Source organism: Camelina sativa, chromosome 11 (genome assembly GCF_000633955.1).
Source record: "Camelina sativa cultivar DH55 chromosome 11, Cs, whole genome shotgun sequence".
In the NCBI taxonomy this organism is placed as follows: domain Eukaryota; kingdom Viridiplantae; phylum Streptophyta; class Magnoliopsida; order Brassicales; family Brassicaceae; genus Camelina; species Camelina sativa.
This window is the reverse complement of record NC_025695.1, coordinates 14,907,161-14,930,285: the sequence shown is the minus strand read 5'-3', so window position 1 is coordinate 14,930,285 and position 23,125 is coordinate 14,907,161. Positions and strand designations below refer to the sequence as shown.

Below are 23,125 nucleotides of genomic sequence, written 5' to 3'. Positions count from 1 at the left end.
TTTTCATCCGCCATAGTCTGCGGAGAAGGATTCAGCAAGTTAGCTTGTTGTTTCTGACATAAGCTGTCGAAAGCCTCCTTCTTCATACGCGCAAGATTTCCCAACCTGTTGCTTCGCTAAACCTCTCAACAGGGGCTTGAGCCCTTTTAACTTCTTTGAGAAACGGAATAATGTGGATGTAGACAAAAACAGAGTTTCTGTTCGCGCCAATAGTTACTCACAAGTGGCAGAAACTCCTCCATTTCAATCAACACATTAACAAACTTAAACGGTCTACGCTTTTGAATAGGCTCAACCCTTCCCTGTACCTTAAGGCGACAGTTCAAATGATCCGAACAGCCCCCTGCAGCAAACACAGAATAGCTATGTGGGAAAAAATTGTCCCACACTGCATTCACCATGACCCGATCCAATTTTTTGAGAATTAAGTCATTTTCCCGCTTGTTGCACCAAGTGAAAAGGGGTCCATGAGAAGCAATATCCACCAACGAACAGTGATTGACAACAGCTTGGAAATCACGCATCCCCGCTGTGATCAATGGACTACTATCAACTCGAGAACGTTCTGCCATATCAAGAGTTTCATGAAAGTCACCCAAAAGAACCCATGGCTTATGCTAGAACAAAGGGGAAGCAAAATGATCTCTTAGCTCCTGCCATAATGCTTTCCTTGCCTCCATCGTATGCAAAGCATACACAAAAGAGCAAAAGAACTCTTCCGATTGATCCTCTAACTTCACCGAACACGTAATTATCTGTTCACTCTTGTAAAACGGATCCACCTTCACGTTTCCTCTCCAAAGCACCCATATGCGACCTCGACTACTATGTTCATAGTTTTTCATGACCGACCAGTCCGGAAACAATTTATTTCCCAGCGTAAGAGCCTTACCTTCTTTCACATGAGTCTCCAACAAACAACCAAACTGATAAATCTCCTGGCCCTGATGATAAATCTCCTGCATCCGGTTGAGGAATTTTCATGCCTAATGATAAATCTCCTGGCCCTGATGGCTTCACTGTTGAGTTCTATAAAGCAACCTGGTCTTTGGTTGGTAAAGAGGTTGTTTTAGCTGTTCAATCTTTTTTCGCAAAAGGTTTTCTGCCTAAGGGTCTAAACGCCACTATTCTTGCTCTCATACCAAAGACCTCGGAAGCAAGGCAAATGAAGGATTACCGACCTATTTCATGTTGTAATGTGTTGTATAAGGTTATCTCTAAGATCCTCGCCAATAGACTTAAAATAGTTCTCCTGAAGTTTGTCTCTCCAAATCAGTCGGCGTTTGTTCAGGATCGGTTATTGCTCGAAAATGTGTTGTTGGCAACAGAATTGGTGAAGGACTATCATAATGACTCTATATCTAGTCGCTGTGCTATTAAGATTGATATCTCTAAGGCATTTGATTATGTCCAGTGGTTGTTTCTGTCCAAAACTCTCACGGATGTGCAGTTCCCGCCTTTGTTTATTCATTGGCTAATGCTTTGTGTTACTACTGCTTCCTTCTCGGTCCAGGTAAACGGTGAACTTGCTGGCTTTTTCAGAAGTACACGAGGACTTCGCCAAGGCTGCTCTCTATCGCCGTATTTATTCGTGATTTGTATGGATGTCTTATCGAACGGGTTTTTGGTTATCATCCCGTTGTCAGAATCTTGGTTTAACTCATTTAAGCTTTGCGGACGATCTCATGGTTCTTACTGATGGTCGTCCTCGTTGAATAAAAGGCATCATTGACGTTTTTGATGAGTTTGCTAAGTATTCCGGACTACAGATTAGTATGGAGAAATCAACAATGTATATGGCCGGCTAGTTTCTCAGGGAGACTCACTGTGGGTACAGTGGGTTCGGGCGAACTTACTAAAACAGGGATCTTTTTGGTCTAATAAAGACTACAAGTCTGGGTTCATGGATTTGGAAAAAACCCCTTAAATATCAGGGTTTGGCTGCTTCTTTTTGTAAGGTTGTCGTAGGGAATGGGGAGACTACATCATTTTGGTTTCATAGATGGTCGGATATAGGCAAACTATATGAGGTGGTGGGGGAAAGGGGATTTATTGATTTGGGGATTTCACGGCGGAGTACTCTGGCTGAAGAGTGGGCCTGTCGTCGCCGTCGGAGACACCGGGTTGCTCTGCTTAATGAGGTGGAGGAGGCTTTGTATTCACAGCGGAATCTGAATCAGGGAGCAGACAAAATGGTTTGGCTTGGCAAAAATGATGTTTTCAAACCAACGTTTTCTGATATATCATGGTTTTTAGGTGTTTTTAGCTATGATATAAGTCTTATTTATAGAGTCTTTTTGGTATTTTTAGAGACTTTTGAGTCTTTATAGGAATTAGCATGGATGAGAGCTTAATGGAGCTAAAATAGGAAGATTTGGAGCTTAATCAAGCATTGAGGCTGAAGCTGCAAAGTTGGGAGACGAATTCAGAGAAGGCATCGACCGATGCAAGTAATGGTGTCGATCGATGCAGTATCCACAAGACAAATTGGAAGTTTTCCCACAAGTTTTGAAGATTTACAAATCTGCCCCAAAATTTCCATATTTGCATCATTAGTTCCCATTCATGTTTTAGAAATATATATAGGATTTTTATGGTCATTGTCTAGACCTAAGCTTTATTTTTCCTGCAACTTTTGAGAGAAGACCCTGAAAGATTTTAGAGAGATTTTGGAGAGAAGAATCAAGACTCCTTCTAGAGAAGATTCAGAACTCATTTTCTACTTCTTTTAATCTCTTAGTGTTATCTATTTTATTTATGATTTGTGTTCTTGCAATTATGTCTTAGTAGATCTCTTGTTAGGTTCAGGGTTTTTTCATAGGATTTTTATGATTTATTAGATCTGTTATTTTTAGGATTCTTTATCTTTCTAGATCTTTATCTTAGGTTGTTCTTCATATTAATTCTTGATTGATCACCTAGAATTAATACCTAGAAAAATAAATTGATATGAGAATATAATTGATTTTCTTGATAAAACCTTTTGATGAGCAAAATTACTTTCTGCAAAGAGATTTGATTTAGTGATTTTGTGAACAATCTAAACTTGTTTTTAAAGCTGATTTATTACCTAGAATTTTGCAAAGAGATTTGGACTTTCTGGTTTTAAATTTAGATAATATTTGCAGTGAGAACTGATTTATTTTACAAAAGAGTTTAGAGTTCTAGATCTGATCTTAATTGCTTGAATCCTAATTTATTGATTGATTTAATATTTCATAAATTCTTGAGAAATTCCTTAGGCCTAGCGTTTTTAATTCCTGAATTTACAACACTTTTGAATTTTGTTTTTGCATCGCTTTTAAATTAATATTTCTGTTTAGCATAATTAAAAGATTATTAAACCTATTGTGTGATCTAGAGTCCTTGTGGATATGATCCCTAAGTACTACAATTGATCTCTTGATTTGAGAGAGTAGCTCTAGAGTAAATTTGAGCATATCAAAATTTGGCGCCGTTGTCGGGGACTCTTTTGATTCACCATTAGATTAAAGTCTTTGATTTTGTCTAGATTTTTATTTTTCTATTTTACTCACACGCTTTTGTTTCTTTTCTCTTGTGTGTTTCAGGTACATGCCTAGGCCTAGCACCAGGAAAAATCCTATTGGTCCAGTTGTAAAGCTTACAAACCAAGAGTTAGGACAATTAGAGCGTGATAAAACAAAAGCAGCCAAGTCAGTGAAGATGGTCAAAACATTCATATTGAGACCTGATGAGGCTGGAGTTTTGAGAGATCAAGAGGGTCATGTGTACAACGAACAAGGCCAGAAACTTGATGCTGACGGATGAGTTATTCAGGAAGAACTTGTCGTGGTTGAGGATGATGCATGTGGCGTCGAGCAACGCAACGACGACATCGATCGACGCAACCAGGAAGGCATCGACCGACGCAACCTTGGCATCGATCGATGCAATGCCAAAGGCGACGGGATGACAATGGAGAGCTTGTCAAAACTCTTGCGGACTTCAACAGACCAGACTTGTTCTATGAGAACCGCTCCGCAATTGTCCCTCCTCCATTCCCAAGGAATGATTTTGAGCTGAAGCCTGCCTACTTCGCTCTTTTCGGCCAAAGACCATTCCAGAACCTGCCACATGAGAAGCCTCTAGACCATATTGAACACTTTGAGGATATAGTCACAAGCATCAAGGCTAATGGAGTCACAGAGGACTATCTCTACTGCAAGCTCTTCCCCTACTCTCTTGCTGGGGAAGCTTCTCATTGGCTAAGGCAACTAAAACCGGGATCTCTGACAACCTGGCATGACATCAAGGTGACATTCTTGAACTACTTCTATGATGATGCGATGTCTGATGAGCTGAGGATTAAGCCCTCCACCTTTAGACAAGGACCAGCTGAATCTTACAAAGCTGCTTGGGTAAGGTTCAAATCATACCAGAGAGATTGTCCGCATCACGGGTTCTCAGAGGTGCAACTGATTAGTATTTTCTTCAGCGGGATTGATTGGAGGTATCAAATGTCTTTGGATGCTGCTAATGATGGGAACTTCAAGACAAGGTACCCAGATGAGGCTGAAAAGTTGATAGAGAGTCTAGCATCAAGCAAGAGTACCAAGAATGTAGACTTATAGCGGAAAAGAGCACATGAAGGCAATGGTTCAAATTAGTTTGCTGCGGTGAATGCTAAGTTGGATATAGTGCACAATCTTCTTGTGGGAAAGAAATCTGTCCATTTTGCTGAAGATGTTGAGACTTTTGAGCCAAAGCCAGAGATTACAGAAGATGTCAACTATTTATATGGAGTTGGGTATCAAAATCAGAGATTTGGTTAGAAGAACTCATTCTCAGGAAATCCAAACAGCAACTTCACAAGGACCTATGGATCTTCTTCTTACCAACCCCTCCCTCCACCCAATTCAGAGAGCAAGATGGAATCAATGATTCAGCAGATTCTTCAAGGTCAACAGAAGTTAACAGTGGACTTCAATGGAAAGATTGATTCTGTATACACGGAGCTGAATGGAAAGTTTGAAGCATTAAACACTCATGTCAAGAAGCAAGAGAATCAAGTGATTCAGACTGCTGGGTCTGTTAAAAGACAAGAGGAACTTCTTTCTAGAAGAACTGAGAACCCCAACCATGCTTGTAATGCGATTTTGGTGAAGGAAGGAGACGAAGATACGTCTGTTGAGCCAGCATCGATCGACACTTCACAAGAGCATCGATCGACACTTCACAAGAGCATCGATCGATGCAGTCACCATCAAGTGTCGATCGACACAACATCAGCATCGATCGACACACCCCACGACCAGCTCCAGTTTCTCCTCAAGCTCCACCTGCTTCAGAGCAAGCCTATAAGCCTAAGGTTCCTTTTCCTAAGCCTAGGAGGTCCAAACAGGAGATTGAAGAAGCTAGATGCAGGGCTATGATTGACAAGGTAATGATTGAGATGCATTTGATTGATGCTGTCAAGTTTTCTCCTGAGATTAAGCGGTATGTGAAGCGGATGGTCACCAATGGTTTGAGTCCTGAGGAAGGAGCACTGCTTACAAAGGATGTCAGCTCAATTCTGTTGCAGCAGCCTCCACAGAGAAAGAAAGAAAAGAAGCAGCAAGTGGTTGTTTCTAAAGAAGTGAGTGCAGTAATTCAGTGCAGGACTGCTCAGAAGTTACCAGATCATGGAAGCTTTGTACTTGATTGTTCTATCTCTGCAGCACAGTTTGGTCACTCTCTTTGCGATCTTGGCTATAGTATTAACCTGATGCCACATTCTGTTGCTGTGAGACTTGGGATGACAGATTTCAAGCCAACTATGATCTCTTATCTTAGTTGATCGGTCCAGAAGGATTCCTGAAGGTGTCTTAGAGGATATTCTAATCAAGATTGGAGATTGCATGATTCCCACTGACTTTGTGGTGTTGAATTATGACAATGAGCCTAGTGATCCTCTCATCTTAGGACGTTCTTTCTTGGCTACAGCTGGTGCTATCATTGATGTTAAGAAGGGACACATAGCCTTGAATGTAGATGATTTGGTCATGAACTTTGAGATGGACAAGCTGAGAAGGGTTCCCACTATTGATGGTCAGACATTTTCTGTGGAAATTGCATCTGATGATGATCCGATTACAGACCTTCATGAAGACATTACTGTTGGGTATGTCAAAGAGTTGGAGACTGTTGAGAAAGTGAGTAAGCAAGTTGTTAAGCTTGAATACTAGAGTGGAGATCATATAATCAGTACTAGAGACCATGATGAGGTTCTGATCCATGGCAAGTCGCTGGTAGATGATGTTTTTGTACTGGAAACACGGATAGCTGAGGAAAGTTGCAGAATCGTTGAAGAGACACGAGTTGCAGGCTCAGCATCGATCGATGCAGCTGTTGCATCGATCGACACACCTTCACGAGAACGTCCGGACTTGTCCAAAACCAAAGATTCTCGAGTTGATTCCTTAGCTGCAAGTCCTAGACCGGTTGTAAAGCTGAAACCTCACCATTCCACAGCCAAAAACCCACATGTAAGTCAAAGGTATGCATCTTCTTCACCCAAACTCTCTCCTATCATCAATAAGAATTTCAAAGGTACAAAAACTGTTTTGTAGTTAACTAAGCCACAAGATTATCGTAGAGCGCCTGTTTCTTCTGTTGATGATTTTGCAGGACTTAAAAGAAAGCCACCCATTCCTAAGTCCTGCCCAGGTCTTGTTCCTCACATCCTTGGCAGATCTCATGCACCTAAAGCTTATACACCACCTTGGATGAAGAGAACATTCTCCCGGAAGAATTCATTGCCATGTTCTGATCCACCGGATGCCTGAGATCCGACACAGTCAAGCTAATGACTGAAAACAAGCGCTTAGTGGGAGGCAACCCACTCTTAGGTTTTTCTTTTCCACTTTGAGTCATTTTTATTTTTGCTTTGAGTCAGTTTAAATTTGTATTGAATTATGAACTTCTATCTATCATGTTGCGTTTAATCTTGTGTTTGAGTGATTCTTAGCAGTGCTAACATCTAAGGAATGAGAAAAACACAAATTAACCGCAGCTAACTCAGGAGTAATGTTCGAACTCTCTACATCTGCAGAGTGCATCGACCGACACACCATCAACATCTGTCGACACATAACATTCAGATTGGTAACACGATTTTGTTCACAATTTCAATACTTATTCGTTTTTGTTTATTTTTCTTCGCCAACCTCTTACTTGATAGCACCAGGGACAGTGTTGTTTAAGTCTGGGGGAGGCAGTTACTAACTACGTATTTATTCNTTGATGATTTTGCAGGACTTAAAAGAAAGCCACCCATTCCTAAGTCCTGCCCAGGTCTTGTTCCTCACATCCTTGGCAGATCTCATGCACCTAAAGCTTATACACCACCTTGGATGAAGAGAACATTCTCCCGGAAGAATTCATTGCCATGTTCTGATCCACCGGATGCCTGAGATCCGACACAGTCAAGCTAATGACTGAAAACAAGCGCTTAGTGGGAGGCAACCCACTCTTAGGTTTTTCTTTTCCACTTTGAGTCATTTTTATTTTTGCTTTGAGTCAGTTTAAATTTGTATTGAATTATGAACTTCTATCTATCATGTTGCGTTTAATCTTGTGTTTGAGTGATTCTTAGCAGTGCTAACATCTAAGGAATGAGAAAAACACAAATTAACCGCAGCTAACTCAGGAGTAATGTTCGAACTCTCTACATCTGCAGAGTGCATCGACCGACACACCATCAACATCTGTCGACACATAACATTCAGATTGGTAACACGATTTTGTTCACAATTTCAATACTTATTCGTTTTTGTTTATTTTTCTTCGCCAACCTCTTACTTGATAGCACCAGGGACAGTGTTGTTTAAGTCTGGGGGAGGCAGTTACTAACTACGTATTTATTCAAAAAAAAAAATTGTTTTATTGAGTCAAAATTTTTGTTGGGAACTATGATTTTTGTTTTTAGTGTACTGCCTTGGTTGATTAATGCTGCAGATTGAATCCAGAATCCAACTAATGAAAAATCGAAAGGCTGACCAATGAACCAGAGACATCCAAATTTCCAACAGAATCCATAAAAGCCTGAGGTAATTTCCATACTTTTATTTTTACCTCATCAAAGAGATTGATGTTCATAGAACTTGACTCCTTGTTCATACCTGACAAGTAAGATTTCAAAAGAAAAAAAATTGGTACTCATCTCCCTTATTTAAAGTCTAAAATATTTTTCCTGAGAGCTTTGTTAAAAAAAAAAAGAGTGAATAAAAGATGAAATGATTTTGATCAGTTTAGAGAGGTAGGTAAATTACCTGTGACCTCATTATTCTACTCTTGAGTCAAATGATCACACAAAGCTTGGAAACGAGGGGTAGGTAAATTACCGATGACCCCATTATTCGCCTACACCTTTGATTAAAAAAAAAAAGGATAATAAGAAAAGCAAAGCTCAAAGGAAGATTAAATAGAATAAGTCTGGGAGAGAGAAAGAGTACCACATGTGTTAAAGATATTATCTTGCTTGTTATGGCATTGTACGGGAATGAGTCTAGAAGGTTCTTGACATTGATCAAATTGATGAGTCCCACCGATGAAGGCTTAATGGAGGAAGTACTAGAATTTGGTTTGAATTTGGGATGTTATGAAAGTCAACGTAGAAGTACATGGTGGTTCGATTTGGATTTATCTGCTAAGCATATGGATTATGGTTAGGATGATCATGGCATTACTTTAAAAAGAAAATGAGTTTCCGTGTTTTTAAACCTCTTTCACAGGTCTAAGTTTATGTTTTGTTTGAGGACAAGCAAAGACTAAGTCTGGGGGAGTTGATATATCATGGTTTTTAGGTGTTTTTAGCCATGATATAAGTCTTATTTATAGAGTTTTTTTGGTTTTTTTAGAGTCTTTTGAGTCTTTATAGGAATTAGCATGGATGAGAGCTTAATGGAGCTAAAATAGGAAGATTTGGAGCTTAATCAAGCATTGAGGCTGAAGCTGCAAAGTTGGGAGACGAATTCAGAGAAGGCATCGACCGATATAAGTGATGGTGTCGATCGATGCAGTATCCACAAGATAAATTGGAAGTTTTCCCACAAGTTTTGAAGATTTACAAATCTGCCCAAAGTTTCCATATTTGCATCATTAGTCCCCATTCGTGTTTTAGGAATATATATAGGATTTTTATGGTCATTGTCTAGACCTAAGCTTTATTTTTCCTGCAACTTTTGAGAGAAGACCCTGAAAGATTTTAGAGAGATTTTGGAGAGAAGAATCAAGACTCCTAGAGAAGATTCAGAACTCATTTTCTACTTCTTTTAATCTCTTAGTGTTATCTATTTTATTCATGATTTGTGTTCTTGCAATTATGTCTGAGTAGATCTCTTGTTAGGTTCAGGGTTTTTTCATAGGATTTTTATGATTTATTAGATCTGTTATTTTTAGGATTCTTTATCTTTCTAGATCTTCATCTTAGGTTGTTCTTCATATTAATTCTTGATTGATCACCTAGAATTAATACCTAGGAAAATAAATTGATATGAGAATATAATTGATTTTCCTGATAAAACCTTTTGATGAGCAAAATTACTTTCTGCAAAGAGATTTGATTTAGTGATTTTGTGAACAATCTAAACTTGTTTTTAAAGCTGATTTACTACCTAGAATTTTGCAAAGAGATTTGGACTTTCTGGTTTTAAATTTAGATAATATTTGCAGTGAGAACTGATTTATTTTACAAAAAAGTTTAGAGTTCTAGATCTGATCTTAATTGCTTGAATCCTAATTTATTGATTGATTTAATATTTCATAAATTCTTGAGAAATTCCCTAGGCCTAGTGTTTTTAATTCCTGAATTTACAACACTTTTGAATTTTGTTTTTACATTGCTTTTAAATTAATATTTCTGTTTAGCATAATTAAAAGATTATTAAATTTATTGTGTGATCTATAGTTCTTGTGGATACGATCCATAAGTACTACAATTGATCTCTTAATTTGAGAGAGTAGCTCTAGGGTAAATTTGAGCATATCATTTTCTACAAAAGACACTTGAAACCATATTAGAACGATCTCTACTACAGTAGCGTGGCATAAGGGGGTCTGGTTTACACACGGTACACCTAAATTTTCCTTTTGTGTATGGTTGGCTGTCCAGGATCGTCTATCTACGGGTGCTCGTATGGTTACCTGGAATGGGGAAGCTGCGGGGACTTGTGGATTCTGTAATCTGGCATTAGAAACTCGTGACCATATGTTTTTCTACTGCATTTTCGTTTCAGTAGTGTGGTCCTCTCTTGTGAAGGGTTTTCTCAAGACAAGATACACAACTGACTGGTCTACGATTCTTGCTTACATTTCTGATCCACTACTTAATCGTGTGGAGGGGTTTCTCCTAAAGTATGTTTTCCAGGCTACGGTTTACAATCTCTGGCGGGAACGAAATAGGAGGCGACATGGGGAGGCACCTACTTCAGCTGGCACTTTGATTACCCTGATTGATCGACAAATTCGAGATAAGCTCTTAGCGGTTGGCATCCTGGGAGACAGGCGGTACGATGATGCTTTCCCGCAGTGGTTGCAGTCTAGGATTTAGACTTCTCCAAACTGTTTGTTCTAATTGTTCTGTATCAATTTTCTTTTATCTATGAAACCGCTGCACTAGTTGTAATAGAGTATTTTTCTTTTGGAATATAATTTAACATTAATTTCAAAAAAAAAAATCAGTATTATGGAGAAGGAGATAAAAAGAGAAACTTCGTAAAAGTGTGAGACTCGGAGAAGAAGACTTGCGCGAAGACTTTTTTTTTTTAATATAATTTCGTCTGTAATTCACTAAAATGACTGTGCTTTGCTTTTGCGCCTTTTCGTATTGACTGGTGAGATTTTTTAAAAGTATGAGTATGTTTTTTCTTTAAAGTTTAAAAAAAACAAATGTTAACAAGTTAAGATAATCTTTTGCCGTATTTTGTTTATTTATCTTTGATATCGACTAGTTTGAAGGTAAATTTACAAAGTTAAAAATATCAACATTTCGTCCATACTTATTCGTAATCAGTTCACATGATAGTTTTGCTTCCTAACACAATTAAACCATACAGTTTCTCCCACGAAGGTCTTAAACAGACCTATGATCAACACCATCAAGAACGATATATATGAACTTTCTTGTGCTTTAAGCCTTTGCTCCACCACACCTAATTGCTCTATTTTTATGTCCATTTTGAGTGTTCTTCCCAGTGCAACAACTTCATGACATAGTCATCTCGAATTGCCCTGAAGATCCAGCAATTTCTACAATCTTCTCTTCTTGATATTGAACTCGTTGCCTATATGAGCTTCAAGTCCGACCGATTCGTCAAAAAAATTCCATGGTGTAATAATGTTATTTAAAACATCTTCGGCTATCTTTTTAACCATGGTTGCTTCGTCACACCTAATAACAATAGTTGAACGCGTCATTAGAGAGGCACCCTAAAAGCACAGCGGAAGTTTATGCAAATATATAGTACTAAATAAACCAATAATGGAACAGAAAAAACAATATACCAGTTTCGAGAATCCACTCCAGCCATATTAGCTACATCTACGAGAGCTTGTATCCATCTTTGTTTGTCCTCCTCTGGTCTGCGCTCGCATGTCAATTTAAAGACCTCGCCAAATTCACCGGTCTGTTTTCTAACTTCCGAAGGATCAACGTCGTAGAAAATCGGAATCACTGATCTCCTCCCCAACAATGTCTTACAAGACTGATCATGGATCTCCACCAATTCATTTAAGCACCACGTGGAAGAAGCGTAGTTCTTAGAGAATATGACGATTGAGATCCTCGATTCTCTAATCGCTGATAAAAGCTCATGGCCGATTGAGCGGCTTCTCTCGATCCTGTGGTCTTTGAATGTTTTAATTGATTTGTAGTCGAGCTCCTTCATAACATGGCCGAGGAATGATTTGCGAACATCTGCTCCACTGAAGCTCGGGAAAACATCATATCTGCTGCGAGAAGAAGAAGACGCCCTGGGAGACGGTAGAGAGAAGTGATGAAAATTCATAAGAGAAAGCACTCTGAAGTAAATCAGTAAAAACATACAGAGAGAGAGAGGAGAAGGAGCTTTACTTTCCTTTCCTCAGAAGACTTACTGCTCAAGATAACTGACGGTTGATATTAATTCCGACCAAAAGAAACCGGTTGAATTGTACAACGAAATCTGAGGGAAATTCCTCAACCGGATGCATCCTCTGAGATTGAGGTACTCTAGAGACTTCAATGATTTTAAGTTGACATGAGTTGGAACACTCTCTAGCTTTGTGCAATTCCCCATATTTAACCTCCTCAGTTTAATGACATACTGAATCGAGGAATGAAGTGTCAACAAGGACTTGCATCCAAAAAGATATAATTTCTCAAGGTTTATGGCTAAAGATAGATCTGGAATTTCTTTCAAATATCTCGAATTACGCATATTTATCTTCTTGAGGCTTCCAAGTGCCTGAAAACAAACAGATTCATTAAGGCTTTCTAACAAAAAAGTATGAAAACATTAACAACTAAGCAAACACCATTTGAAACTTTGAAATAAAATTTGGAATTTAGTACCTGAGTTCCTTCCCACAGCTTCTCAAGCTTACTATCCTCCATTTCCAGTTCAACGAGAAACTCGGCCTTAAAATTAGATGGAAAACACTTTAGTGGATAATTATTCCAGATTAGCAATCTGAGTTTACGGGGCAAATGAACGAGGCCCTGAGGTAGATACAATCTGGCTTCATTCTTTCTCCCCCAGCCATAATCGCAAACTATTAGAAACTGGAGATTATGGATGCCTTCGAATGACTTTTCATGTATGAAAAATGGCTCACTGATATCTGATGTGTTGAAATATATTCCAACCAAAGTTTCCGTGCCCTGAAGTGGAAACAATGCGTAAAAATTGATCAATGAACAAATGACAGATTAATTACTACTGGTATAAAAGTCACGACACATTATGAGAATACGCAAATAACTTACAGTATTATGGGTAAATACATCGACAATATCATCAGCATCCACCAGAAATCGACGTTTTCCAGGATTATCAATGGACTCTGCGTGAACGATTTCTCTGCCCAACTTCTGTAGCAAACTGTGCATCTCTATAGTTTCATATGGTGATGTTATACGAATGAAGGACTTATCAGCCAACATTGTAAGCCTAACGCTAAGCCTATCTTCGAGCAAGTCTTTGATGTAACTGACTTGCGCACCATTGAACAAACATGCAAACGCGATGTAAATAAATAACTCTTGGCATTTTTTATCTAACTTATCGTAGCTAGCTCTTAATATTTTCTCAATATCTTCGTCCAAACCATTTTGTAGCTCAGGGAGCATCTCCATCCACTCTTTTTTTTCCCTTCCTCTTAAAGACGAACCCAAGATACTGAGACCCAAAGGAAGATTACCCGTGAGCTCGGCCACTTGAACTGCGACTTCCATAAAACCACGGGGTGGGGAGTCTTGCTCAAAAGCAGATCGGCATAACATCTTAAGAGAAAGAGCTTTAGATGGGAACTCCACTTCATATATAAGATTAATCTTATGAGCCTTGAGAAGTCGCCTATCTTGGGTGATCACAATAATTCTGCTCCCTGATCCAAACCATCGAGTTTGTCCAACCAAGGTTTTTAGTAGCTCTAGATCATCAACATCATCAAGAACGATAAGAACTTTCTTGTGCTTTAACCTTTGCTCCACCATTCCTAAATGGTATATCTTAAAGTCCTTCTGGCCTAGGATGTCCGACAGAAATTGTTCTTCCCAACTCAACTTCATGCCATAGTCATCTCGGATGGTTCTCTTATAAGCTACGAAAGCACGATGGTGGAAATTGCTAGTGAAGAGCTGACTGAAAAGAGCTCTTGCAATGGTAGTCTTACCAATCCCTGAAGTTCCTAAAATCCCTATCATTCTAGCTTCCTTGGATTCCAAGCACAACATTGAATTCAATGCCTCTAAATGAGCTTCAATCCCCACGAAGCCGCCAAAATCATTAGATCGTGTAACCAGTTTATTTGAAACATCATTGGCGATTTTCTCAGTCATGCTTGCTTCGTCACTCCTAAAATTAAGGGATAGTCAAACGTCAACAACGAATGAATACTCCTAAAACAATAAACCGTTTGTTTAAGAAATCAAAAAGTACCCATTCTGAAGATGCTCTCCAGCTATACTTGCTATATCTGACAGAACTCGTATCCATCCTTGTTTCACATCTTCTGTTTTGTCCTTGCACGTGGTTTCAAAGGCCTCGCCAAATCTACCGGTCTGTTTTCTAACTTCTGACGGATCAACGTCGTAGAAAACTGGAATCACCATTTGACCAAAATCATTAAAGCACTTGTGGATCTCAACCAATTCATTCAAGCACCACGTTGAAGAAGCATAGTTTTTAGAGAAGATGACGATTGAGATCCTCGATTCAGCTATCGCAGTTGAAAGTGAAGGGCGGATTTGGCAGCTTCTCTCGATCCCGTGATCCATGAATGTGATGATTGATTTGCCGTGGAGCGCCGCGAGAAGATGACTGAGGAACGTCTTGCGGACATCTACCCCACTGAAGCTTGGGAAAACGTCGTATCTCCAGCTGCGAGAAGAAGAAGAAGCGGCCGCCATGGAAGATGATGAGGAGAGTGAAGAGACAAAAAAAAATTCTCAAGGGAAAGCAAACTGAAGTCAATCAGTAATAATACATGGCCGAAAGCCACGAGAAAGTTCGTCTTACTTTCGCAGAGAGGACCGAGCTTTCATTTGTGAGTATTGGATAATATTTATAATTTCTAATAATATTTTATGACTTTTAGCCATTGGACTAAAGTAAACTACAGTAGAATGAATTAAAAAAACCGTTGCTCATTTCCCAGCAAGTGAGAGGTACGTACATGCGTATTTTGCATATACAGACAATTTAGTGGTTGACAGTAGAGTTGTTCTTCAAATTATTTTAGAGAACACCACTTAATAACAAACCTTTGAAAAAGAAATTCAAATTACCATAGTTTTTAATCAAAAAAAATGACCATAATTATTTTTCTTTTCATTTACAATCACAAATATATACTCCTACAATTATTTAGCTTTTCTTTCTTTTAAAACAATAATTTTCTATTATACTTTCACTTTTTTCTTTTGAGGTTTTACCAGAAATCTTCTCTACACATTCCTGAAACAACAACACAAACTCTACCCAAATTCATCTCTCACGATCATCTATCTAATCACTTTGTTAGTAATTTACATTTTTAAGATATATCATGTTCTGGGAGTGAGTAGAAGCAATAGAACGCTAACAAGGAAAACCCTTTTTGTAATATTTGAATCCAAATGCTGGCGGTAAAGTAGAACAGAGCATGTAAATTATGTCACACTAATGCAGCAATCTATGAATAAAGAGTTTAGAAGGGTGGTAAGATGAGATGTTACCTCAGGGAAAGAGGTTTCACGGTTGTGTAGCTTGGCTACTTCCCATAATTCTTCAATGCCTCGTCGTTGTGCAATGTCCATTACATTTCTGGGAATCACAAGGTCGTTGTAAGACGGCAAGAAAGAAAAATATAGTGGAATCAAGTGATGGTGTATTCAGTCAAGTAAGATCTTAACTGTTCAGGGTCACCAGTGAAAGGTGTCATTTCCATCATGAGGTATAAGAAAGTAACTACCACAGACCACACGTCTATCTTAGGTCCTTAGTGCAAAGATCTGAAGAAAATTCAGTCAAGAACAGCCTCAGAGAATTAGCTACCCATGCTAAATGTTCTAGTGAGTAGTTCAGGCGTACAACTTTCATCTCAAGGAGTCAAGGTACACGATTTATATAATAACTAGTAACTCCGAAGGAAAAACCCACTTTCACTCTTTACCATATAATTAAAACTTCAAGAGTAGTGAGTGACTGTTACAGTTGATATACCTCTGGAGCTCTGAAGCCTTTGGTTTTTGAGCACGGACCTTCTTTCTTCTGATTCACATCCCCTAGTTAAGTCAGAAAAAAAAACAAATAGGATTAAACTCTGTGACAAAAACAAGAGCCAACAACGATTGCACCAGAAATGCACCTGCTTTAGATCGACGACAAGAGACTTAGAGTGCGGCGGCATGGGGGTCAGATAAAGAAGCTCCTTCTTAGCTTTCCCTGGAAGAGCAGCGACATGTTTTCTCATAGAGGTAGGATAGCTGAATGATACTTCATGGTCTGGAATTGGGCCAGACATTGTCTCCTGCAGAAAGTTTTAAAGCTTTTTCCTTCACTTAAAAGATTATTCCTTATGTTGGTCACATACCTGGCTGGTTAAGCTAAAAACGCATCTGACCTTCTGGTATTGTTGCTGATGACGGGGATCTTGCTATTTAAAATTAGTGTCAGCACATGCACATTTTTGTTTACCCAAAGCCTGATTTGTTCACTGATAATAAAGAGAAAAGCAACATTTGCTAATATACACATTGATATCTATGTTTTTAAAACAGCAAGACTATTTTAAAGAGATAAGCAACATTTGCTAAACCCTAAGCTCACAAATTCAATGTCCTTTTCGTTTTAAAATAGATAGATGTATGGTACAATACAAAAAGCATGCCAAAGATATGCTAAAGTGTGGCTTTTTGAGACATATATTCTTTCACGAATAACGAAATTTACAAAGCAAACACATAGTGATTCTGCATTCAGCTAAAGACGAAACTACAAACACTTTCAGGCTCCAGAGTTGGAGAATTAAGATTTTGGTTCTCTGAAATCTCTCCATATAGCAACTGCAGAACAAAAATGGCTTGTGTCAAAAACTATGAACAAAACAGCACAAAACATAATAATAAGATGCTTCAGTTACCAGAATGGTAAAACAAGTTATGCAAGATGGGAATAACTGCATCTTGTTGCTCAGTTATCACGGAATCAACATAAAAAGCTTCCCCCTCCAGGGAAACTGATGATGCGTCTCCCTGCCGTAACGAAAGCTCCAGATTTAGAGCGTCTAATCCTGTGTTCGCTACAATATGGCCACAGGGTAAGTTGATACATTCTTCAGATGCTCCCAAAGCCATCTGCATTATAAATCAAACGACTAATTCTGTTAAATAGTCTGTGTGGTATTGATCCTCGAAGAAAAATGAGTCAAGACATAGCTTTATAATTTTCAGTTATAATTATGGCAAAAGGCGTACCCACATCCGCTTCTTGCTTCTCCCAGTCTCTACAAAACCACCTTTTTCACCAGACTGTTGGTTCTACTCTGTTTCAGAGCTTCCATCACTATCATCTCGAGATGGAAACACATTCAAGAGTCGTACACCGCATTCTTATATCCTCGTGGAGGAAGAAAACTTAAAACTTTACATCGTTGAAAGCTAATTTAGATGGACGATCTGTAGGCTGGAACTTGAAGGAACACGAAAACAGATGATCCGTCTTACACAACTTCGGTTTTGCATCTTCAAAAAATGAGTGCCAATACTGTGTGCCATTGAACCCAACATTTACCTCCAAGTATGGATACCAATCATTGCCCTCGGCTACAACCACGACGCAAGCCTTAAATCGGAAGAATACTTGAGAAAGAGAACTCTGAGGTAAAGTGACTGTTAGGGAATCTCCATAAGCTCGATGTTGGAAATACGAAGGCACTTTCCCACCTAGTAAGTCCGCAGGCTTGAAGCATGATCGCAGGATGAGTCCACTCGCAAATACATCCAGTTTGAGATTCAGGAACTTAAAATATTTCCCATCTATTGGTCTACAAGAAAAGTGATTTCCATTGTTCCCATCACAGGGGTATCACTCAATGCCGTGACCACACCTCCACAGTCTGTAAAGTCAAGCTTCTTAAGATCTGTCAATCTGAAAATGTTTGGGCAGATGTTTCTTAACCTCTGGCAACCACGCATCGTTAGTACACGCAGCCAGGAGATATTCTCAATGCAGCAAGGAGCATAGTTCTTAGAGAAGATGACGATTGAGATGCTCGATTCTCTAATCGCCGATAAAAGCTCGGGGGCGATTGGGCGGCTTCTCTCGATCCCGTGGTCGATGAATGTTTTGATTGATCTGCCGTCGAGAGCCTTAAGAAGATGGCTGAGGAACGTCTTGCGAACATCTTCCCCACTGAAGCTTGAGAAAACGTCGTATCTCCGGCTGCCAGAAGAAGAAGCAGCCATGGAAGACCAAGAGGGAAGAGTCGAAGGTTTTTTATTTTAAGAGAAGTAAATCAGCAATACATAGTGATTAGTGTGAGTGAGAGAGTGAGAGAGTGAGAGAGAGCGAGAGAAGAGAAGAAACTTCGCCTTCCTGTACCAGTCCTTTTTAGTGAGAGAGATAAGATGAGCAATACATAGGTCTTGTTTCCCTATACTGTGATTGTGAGGATTTTAACACAAACAATAATACAGTGAAAACACTAACATACAAAACTATCTACTTTGCTAAAATACTCTCTCAGTTTTAGAGTTGTGTGGTGTGGTCTGTGGAGCTAACTGTGGAGTGAAGATTTTCATATAATGTTTTTGTTATGTACTTTTACAATTGTAATGTTAATTTAGAGTTTGGCCTACTGGCTACTGCGTCAGCAACCACTGAAGGCTGCGGTTGCGTTTGCTGCTGTTTTAGGAGCCTTTGGTTTCTTAGGGTTTCATGTACTGGTTGGAAGAATTCGTGCTTGAGAGCATCCTCTGCGCTGATTCGTCGCCTCGGGTTAACTGTCAAACATCTATCAATGAGGTCAAGGAGCGACTGTGGAATTGCTTCTAGAAACTCTCTGCGTTTTGTGTTGAGTTCGCACCATTTTCTCAAATCCATACCTTTCAAGTACCTTGACTCGTACAATTCCTGAAACAACAACACAAAACTCTTCCTAAATTCATCTCTCACGATCATCTATCTAATCACTTTGTCAGTAATTTACATTTTTAAGATATATCATGTTCTGGGAGTGAAGTATAGAAGCAATAGAACGCTAAAAGTGTTAACCCTTTCATGTGATATTTTAATCCAAATGCTGGCGGTAAAGAAGAACAGAGCATGCATATTATGTCAAACAAATGCAGCAATCAATGAATGGAGAGTTTAGAAGGGTGGCAAGATGAAATGTTACCTCAGGGAAAGAGGATTCACGGTTGTGCAGCTTGGCAACTTCCCATAATTCTTCACTGCCTCGTAGTTGTGCAATGTCCTTTACATTCCTGAAAATCCCAAGGTCGTTGTAAGACAGCAAGAAAGAAAGAAAAAAGAGTGGAATCGAGAGATGGTGTGTTCAGTCAAGTCAGATCTTAACTGTTCATGGTCACCAGTGAAAGGTGTCCTTCCCATTATGAGGTATAAGAAAGTAACTCCCGCAGACCACACGTCTATCTTAGTTCCTTGGTGCAAAGATCTAAAGCAAACCTGCACAAACCAATTCAGCCAAGAACAGCACCAGAGAATTAGCTTTCCCATCTTAGATGTGCTAATGAGTGGCTCAGGCCTACAACTTTAGTCTCAAGGAACACAAGATTTTCATATGGATTTAACTAGTATTAAAGGAAGTGAGCTATAGTTACAGTTGATGTACCTCTGGAGCTCGGAAGCCTTTGGTTCCTGAGCAAGGACCGTCTTTCTTCTGAATTACTGCCCCTAGTAAAGTCATAAAAAATATATATACATGCGGTAAAAATTAAACTCTGAAATAAAAACAAGAGTCAATGATTACACCAGAACTCACCTGCTTCAGGCCGACCGTTAGAGCGCAGTGGCATTGGGGTCAGATAAAGAAGTTCCTTCTCAGCTTTCCCAGGAAGAGCAGCTACCCGTTTTCTCATAGATGTAGGAGCTTTGGATGATACTTCATGGTTTGGAATTGGAGCAGACATTGTCTCCTGCAGAAAATCTAAAAGCGCTTTTCTTCCATGACATGGCAAAGGCTCTCTCCTCTTTTCGCCTGAAGGGTTGTTCCTTATGCTGGTCACATCTTTAGCTGAAGTTAAGCCAGACCCTTCTGCCCCTTGGCTATTGAGGATCTTTCCCACGGCTTTCATGAGCCTATTGGGCACTAAAGTTCTCTGAGAAGATTTGTTGGTCCCTCGATTTCTCGCATCAAGTGATTTAACCAATGTATGATGTTTCTTGCTGGCGGTTGGAAGATCTGAAGCTTCTTTTGATTTATCTAGAGAAGATTAAGAGAGATAGCTTTAGTTTCCATATTTATAGCCAAGTACGACAGATATGCATGAGAGGCGAAGTTTACCTGCTCTGATGTACTTCTGGTGCAAATCCTAATTAAGCCATANAAAAAAAAAAAAAAAAAAAAAGAGAGATTAATATCGGTGGGTGGGGACGGGAACGTAACGGTAAATATCAACATAAACGTTTGTGCTCCTCAAGTTTTTCAGTGTCTCTGTTAGACACTGACCTTAGAATTGAATATGCAGGTCTTTTCGTTACCTCAAATTCTATTGTAAGAAACACTAACCAAAAACAGTTGCTAGTAAAATTTTGGTAAGAGACGGGTGCTAAATAAAATGCTAACCATGGCAAGGTTAAAATCAATGAGATAGCCTTTATTGGTCTTCCTAGAGAAGAGGAAGTTTCCTGGCTTAACATCCCTATGAACAACACCCTTCAAGATTGCAGAAAAGAAACAATAGAACTAGTTAGTTGCGTGATTGAAATTTGAATGCTTAAAATAATTCAGTCCAAAATCTGCATTACCTGCTTATGCAGACTCGATAGAGCTTTGAACATGCAGTAGCCGTACCACTGTAGCTGATACACGTCTATTTCCCTCTTCAATAAATCAGGTCTGTCATGTGCAAGGTGCTCAAGGATGATGCAATCAGAATCTCCATTCTTGAGACAGCCTTCATGCTTTATTATACAGTTTTTCCCCCTAAATGAAACAACATTTTCAGCAATTTCAGATCTGTATGTTGAAAAATGTGGTCCTTCATGCCTAATCATACTTCGTTACTTACCCAAAACGCTCTAGCATTCTGATTTCATTATTTACATAGTGCTTCTGAGCACCAGCATGAGGGCCTGCAAGGAAAACACATGAGGCAAGTCTTCCAACAAAAAACACTCATGCAGTGAAAAAATCTAGCTACATATCATTTTCTTTCCCGTACATTTAATGGCAAAATATGTTCCATCAGTTTTCCTCTTCGCCTTATAAACAATCCCGTAGCCACCTACATTTGGATTTCACCAATGATTAGTCGATAACCAGTCAAGTTGTTTCAACAAATGGGGAATGTAGATGCAAGAGTATGGAAAGACATACCTGAACCTTCTTCCTCTACAATAGTGTAAGAATCAAAATCTGGAATTGTGTTATGTCTTGACTGATCCTAAACCACAAATATGAGAACTTTTAATCTAGTGTGCATTAGTGCTAAAAGTCAGTCCCAAAGTGTTAACGTAGAAAGCTTTATATAAAGGCCACAATAAAAGTGAAATTGCAAGGGACTCACGCTAGAGGAAACAGACATGTCTACCTTCTGATCTTTATGTTGAAGAGAGTTAAAATTCTGCTTCGACTTCTGGATAGCTTTACTTTTTCTGGTGTGTTTTTTCTCAGGGGAAGAGCTGTGCGTTTTGCTGTTTCCTGGCGATTTGCATTGATTCTGAGTTTTCTGTACCAAAGATTTATCTTGATTAGCTTCTGTAGCAGAAGGCTTCAACGGTAGATCTCTGACAGGGGTGCTACAGATGTCCACAGTGCGATCTTCAGTATCCTCCACAATCTGCAAACAGGTAGTTTGTATCTCCTCCTTAGGGAAGAGATCTTTCCTGTTTTTATCATCACCGTCTTGGAATGATACTTCGTTGTCAGCAATTTGAAAATCTTCAGTTTCAAGTTGCTCGCAATATCCACCCTCCTGAGGATATGGCAAATCTTCCTTGCTTTGCTCCAAGGGACGCGTAGGATTGACATCCACTAAAGCATTGGCAACAATCTCACTACCAAAAATTTCAGTCTGCGGACCAGGCTGAGCGTTAAGATCAAAAGCCATTATTTCTCGGTTATGTGCATTTAACTTCAACGAAGCTTGGGATTCTAAAGCTATAATAGTCCCAAGCATAGATCCACCAGCAACAGTTCTGCTATCAATTACAGAGTAATTCACCTAAAGAAAAAAAAAACAAAAACAGAATAACTCAATCCCTACCTAAATGTTTGAAACTAAACTAAATCGTGAGAAACTTCATATTTATTAAGAGATTTTACTTACATCATCTTCATCCTTTCGGCTTCTTTTAAGCAATGGCATTAACTGTAGCTCTTCTTGTTCCTCATTTTCTGAAATATTTCCATAGATAAACCCATAATTGAGAATTAAGATCTCTATGTAAAGTACGACTACTAAAACCACAATAGCAGATACCAAAACACTATTTAGTACCTCTCATATGCCCAACACTAATTTGCTTTGGCCTCGGAGATCTCGGATCCATAAAACGCCTTAATTGGTCAAACAGAACATTTTCCGGCAGACCCAAAGGAAAGGCGAAACTAGCCGGAGCGGAGAGAAACTCACACGAGAGAGTCACAGTGAAGCCATCTCCAGCAAGGGAAATAGGAGAATTAGGGACCGAGCAGAGAAATTGTACGAGATTAGGAGAACCTTGGAAGTATGTACACTTTGAAGAGAGATCTATAACGGATTCTGGATTGCCACTAGAGAGTAAGAGACTACAGAGCTCAAAGGCTTGCCGATAATACCGAAGCTCGTCGTTGCCGTCTGACTCGGAGAGACCTAGAGCTATGAGCTCTCTTACGGCTGTAGAACTCTCGAGTTGACGCGGTTCCGAGTCATTGCAAATGCTGTGAATCTGAGGGTGGAGAGAGAGAGAGAAGCTAGGGATTTGATAATTTAAGATTTGGGGGCGCAAATGGAGAAGGAGCGGGAGAATGGCACGTGCGGTACGTGTGATGTTTGTTTCGAGTTTTTCGCACATAAATGTTCCCGCTCGTTTATATGGGCCTTATGCGTCTTTAGGCCCATATACAATGAGCTCACGGTCTCTATTTTATACGCACACCTGTAAACCAAAGTATACCAAACGTAATTCTTGAAATATTTTTTTATGAACACGGCTAATGATATTAGTGAATTCAAGTTATTTTCCCGTGATTTTTCTGGACTATGTGTAGTTAGTTGATT

At 39.3% G+C, this 23,125-nt stretch overlaps 4 protein-coding genes across 7 annotated transcripts; 1 reads left to right on the top strand and 3 right to left on the bottom strand.

Moving 5' to 3' along the window:
* On the bottom strand, nucleotides 10,962-18,245 carry LOC104723408 (protein SUPPRESSOR OF npr1-1, CONSTITUTIVE 1-like). Of its 3 annotated transcripts, XM_010441776.2 has the most exons (10): nucleotides 16,048-16,137; nucleotides 15,903-15,964; nucleotides 15,593-15,691; nucleotides 15,416-15,503; nucleotides 14,139-14,579; nucleotides 12,965-14,054; nucleotides 12,551-12,859; nucleotides 12,094-12,443; nucleotides 11,503-11,970; nucleotides 10,962-11,389 (listed from the first exon to the last, which is right to left on the bottom strand). In XM_010441776.2, exons 5-10 carry the CDS (start codon nucleotides 14,474-14,476, stop codon nucleotides 11,248-11,250), a joined length of 2,697 nt encoding a protein of 898 aa, XP_010440078.1. In that variant the 5' UTR covers nucleotides 14,477-14,579; nucleotides 15,416-15,503; nucleotides 15,593-15,691; nucleotides 15,903-15,964; nucleotides 16,048-16,137; the 3' UTR covers nucleotides 10,962-11,247. The 3 variants fall into 3 exon arrangements, with proteins under 3 accessions (XP_010440078.1, XP_019088024.1, XP_010440077.1); XM_019232479.1 differs by lacking the exons at nucleotides 15,416-15,503; nucleotides 15,593-15,691; nucleotides 15,903-15,964; nucleotides 16,048-16,137 and adding an exon at nucleotides 17,927-18,245 and having other exon boundaries at nucleotides 14,139-14,383; XM_010441775.2 differs by lacking the exons at nucleotides 15,416-15,503; nucleotides 15,593-15,691; nucleotides 15,903-15,964; nucleotides 16,048-16,137 and having other exon boundaries at nucleotides 14,139-15,379.
* On the top strand, nucleotides 16,157-16,404 carry LOC109127541. The gene is given in 2 exon segments (XM_019232482.1): nucleotides 16,157-16,277; nucleotides 16,279-16,404. Coding segments are annotated over 2 exon segments (141 nt in total). The 5' UTR covers nucleotides 16,157-16,179; the 3' UTR covers nucleotides 16,322-16,404.
* Nucleotides 16,509-17,759, bottom strand: LOC109127201 (disease resistance protein RPP5-like; the record flags this gene model as incomplete). The annotated part of the gene is given in 5 exon segments (XM_019231709.1): nucleotides 16,509-16,744; nucleotides 16,822-17,035; nucleotides 17,113-17,116; nucleotides 17,223-17,320; nucleotides 17,322-17,759. Coding segments are annotated over 5 exon segments (792 nt in total), but the record flags the coding sequence as incomplete, so codon positions are not given.
* On the bottom strand, nucleotides 18,372-22,818 carry LOC104723409 (cell division cycle 7-related protein kinase-like). Of its 2 annotated transcripts, none has more exons than XM_019232480.1 (14): nucleotides 22,364-22,818; nucleotides 22,193-22,260; nucleotides 21,455-22,087; nucleotides 21,241-21,307; nucleotides 21,086-21,148; nucleotides 20,933-20,996; nucleotides 20,670-20,847; nucleotides 20,488-20,577; nucleotides 20,206-20,233; nucleotides 19,684-20,124; nucleotides 19,534-19,595; nucleotides 19,258-19,367; nucleotides 19,078-19,165; nucleotides 18,372-18,812 (listed from the first exon to the last, which is right to left on the bottom strand). In XM_019232480.1, exons 1-14 carry the CDS (start codon nucleotides 22,413-22,415, stop codon nucleotides 18,504-18,506), a joined length of 2,253 nt encoding a protein of 750 aa, XP_019088025.1. In that variant the 5' UTR covers nucleotides 22,416-22,818; the 3' UTR covers nucleotides 18,372-18,503. The 2 variants fall into 2 exon arrangements, with proteins under 2 accessions (XP_019088025.1, XP_019088026.1); XM_019232481.1 differs by having other exon boundaries at nucleotides 21,241-21,301.

Bases quoted from the DNA above. Each gene is read 5' to 3' on its own strand.
- LOC104723408 (XM_010441775.2), bottom strand. From the start codon at position 14,608: ATGGCGGCCGCTTCTTCTTCTTCTCGCAGCTGGAGATACGACGTTTTC. The intron at 14,055-14,138 runs GTACTTTTTGAT...CCTTAATTTTAG, and splicing joins GGAGAGCATCTTCAGAATGG to GAGTGACGAAGCAAGCATGA. The intron at 12,444-12,550 runs GTACTAAATTCC...GTTTGTTTTCAG, and splicing joins AGCTGTGGGAAGGAACTCAG to GCACTTGGAAGCCTCAAGAA.
- LOC104723409 (XM_019232480.1), bottom strand. From the start codon at position 22,415: ATGGATCCGAGATCTCCGAGGCCAAAGCAAATTAGTGTTGGGCATATG. The intron at 22,088-22,192 runs GTAAGTAAAATC...TTTTTTCTTTAG, and splicing joins GCCGAAAGGATGAAGATGAT to GTGAATTACTCTGTAATTGA. The intron at 19,166-19,257 runs GTTAAGATCTGA...TGGGATTTTCAG, and splicing joins TTCACTGGTGACCATGAACA to GAATGTAAAGGACATTGCAC.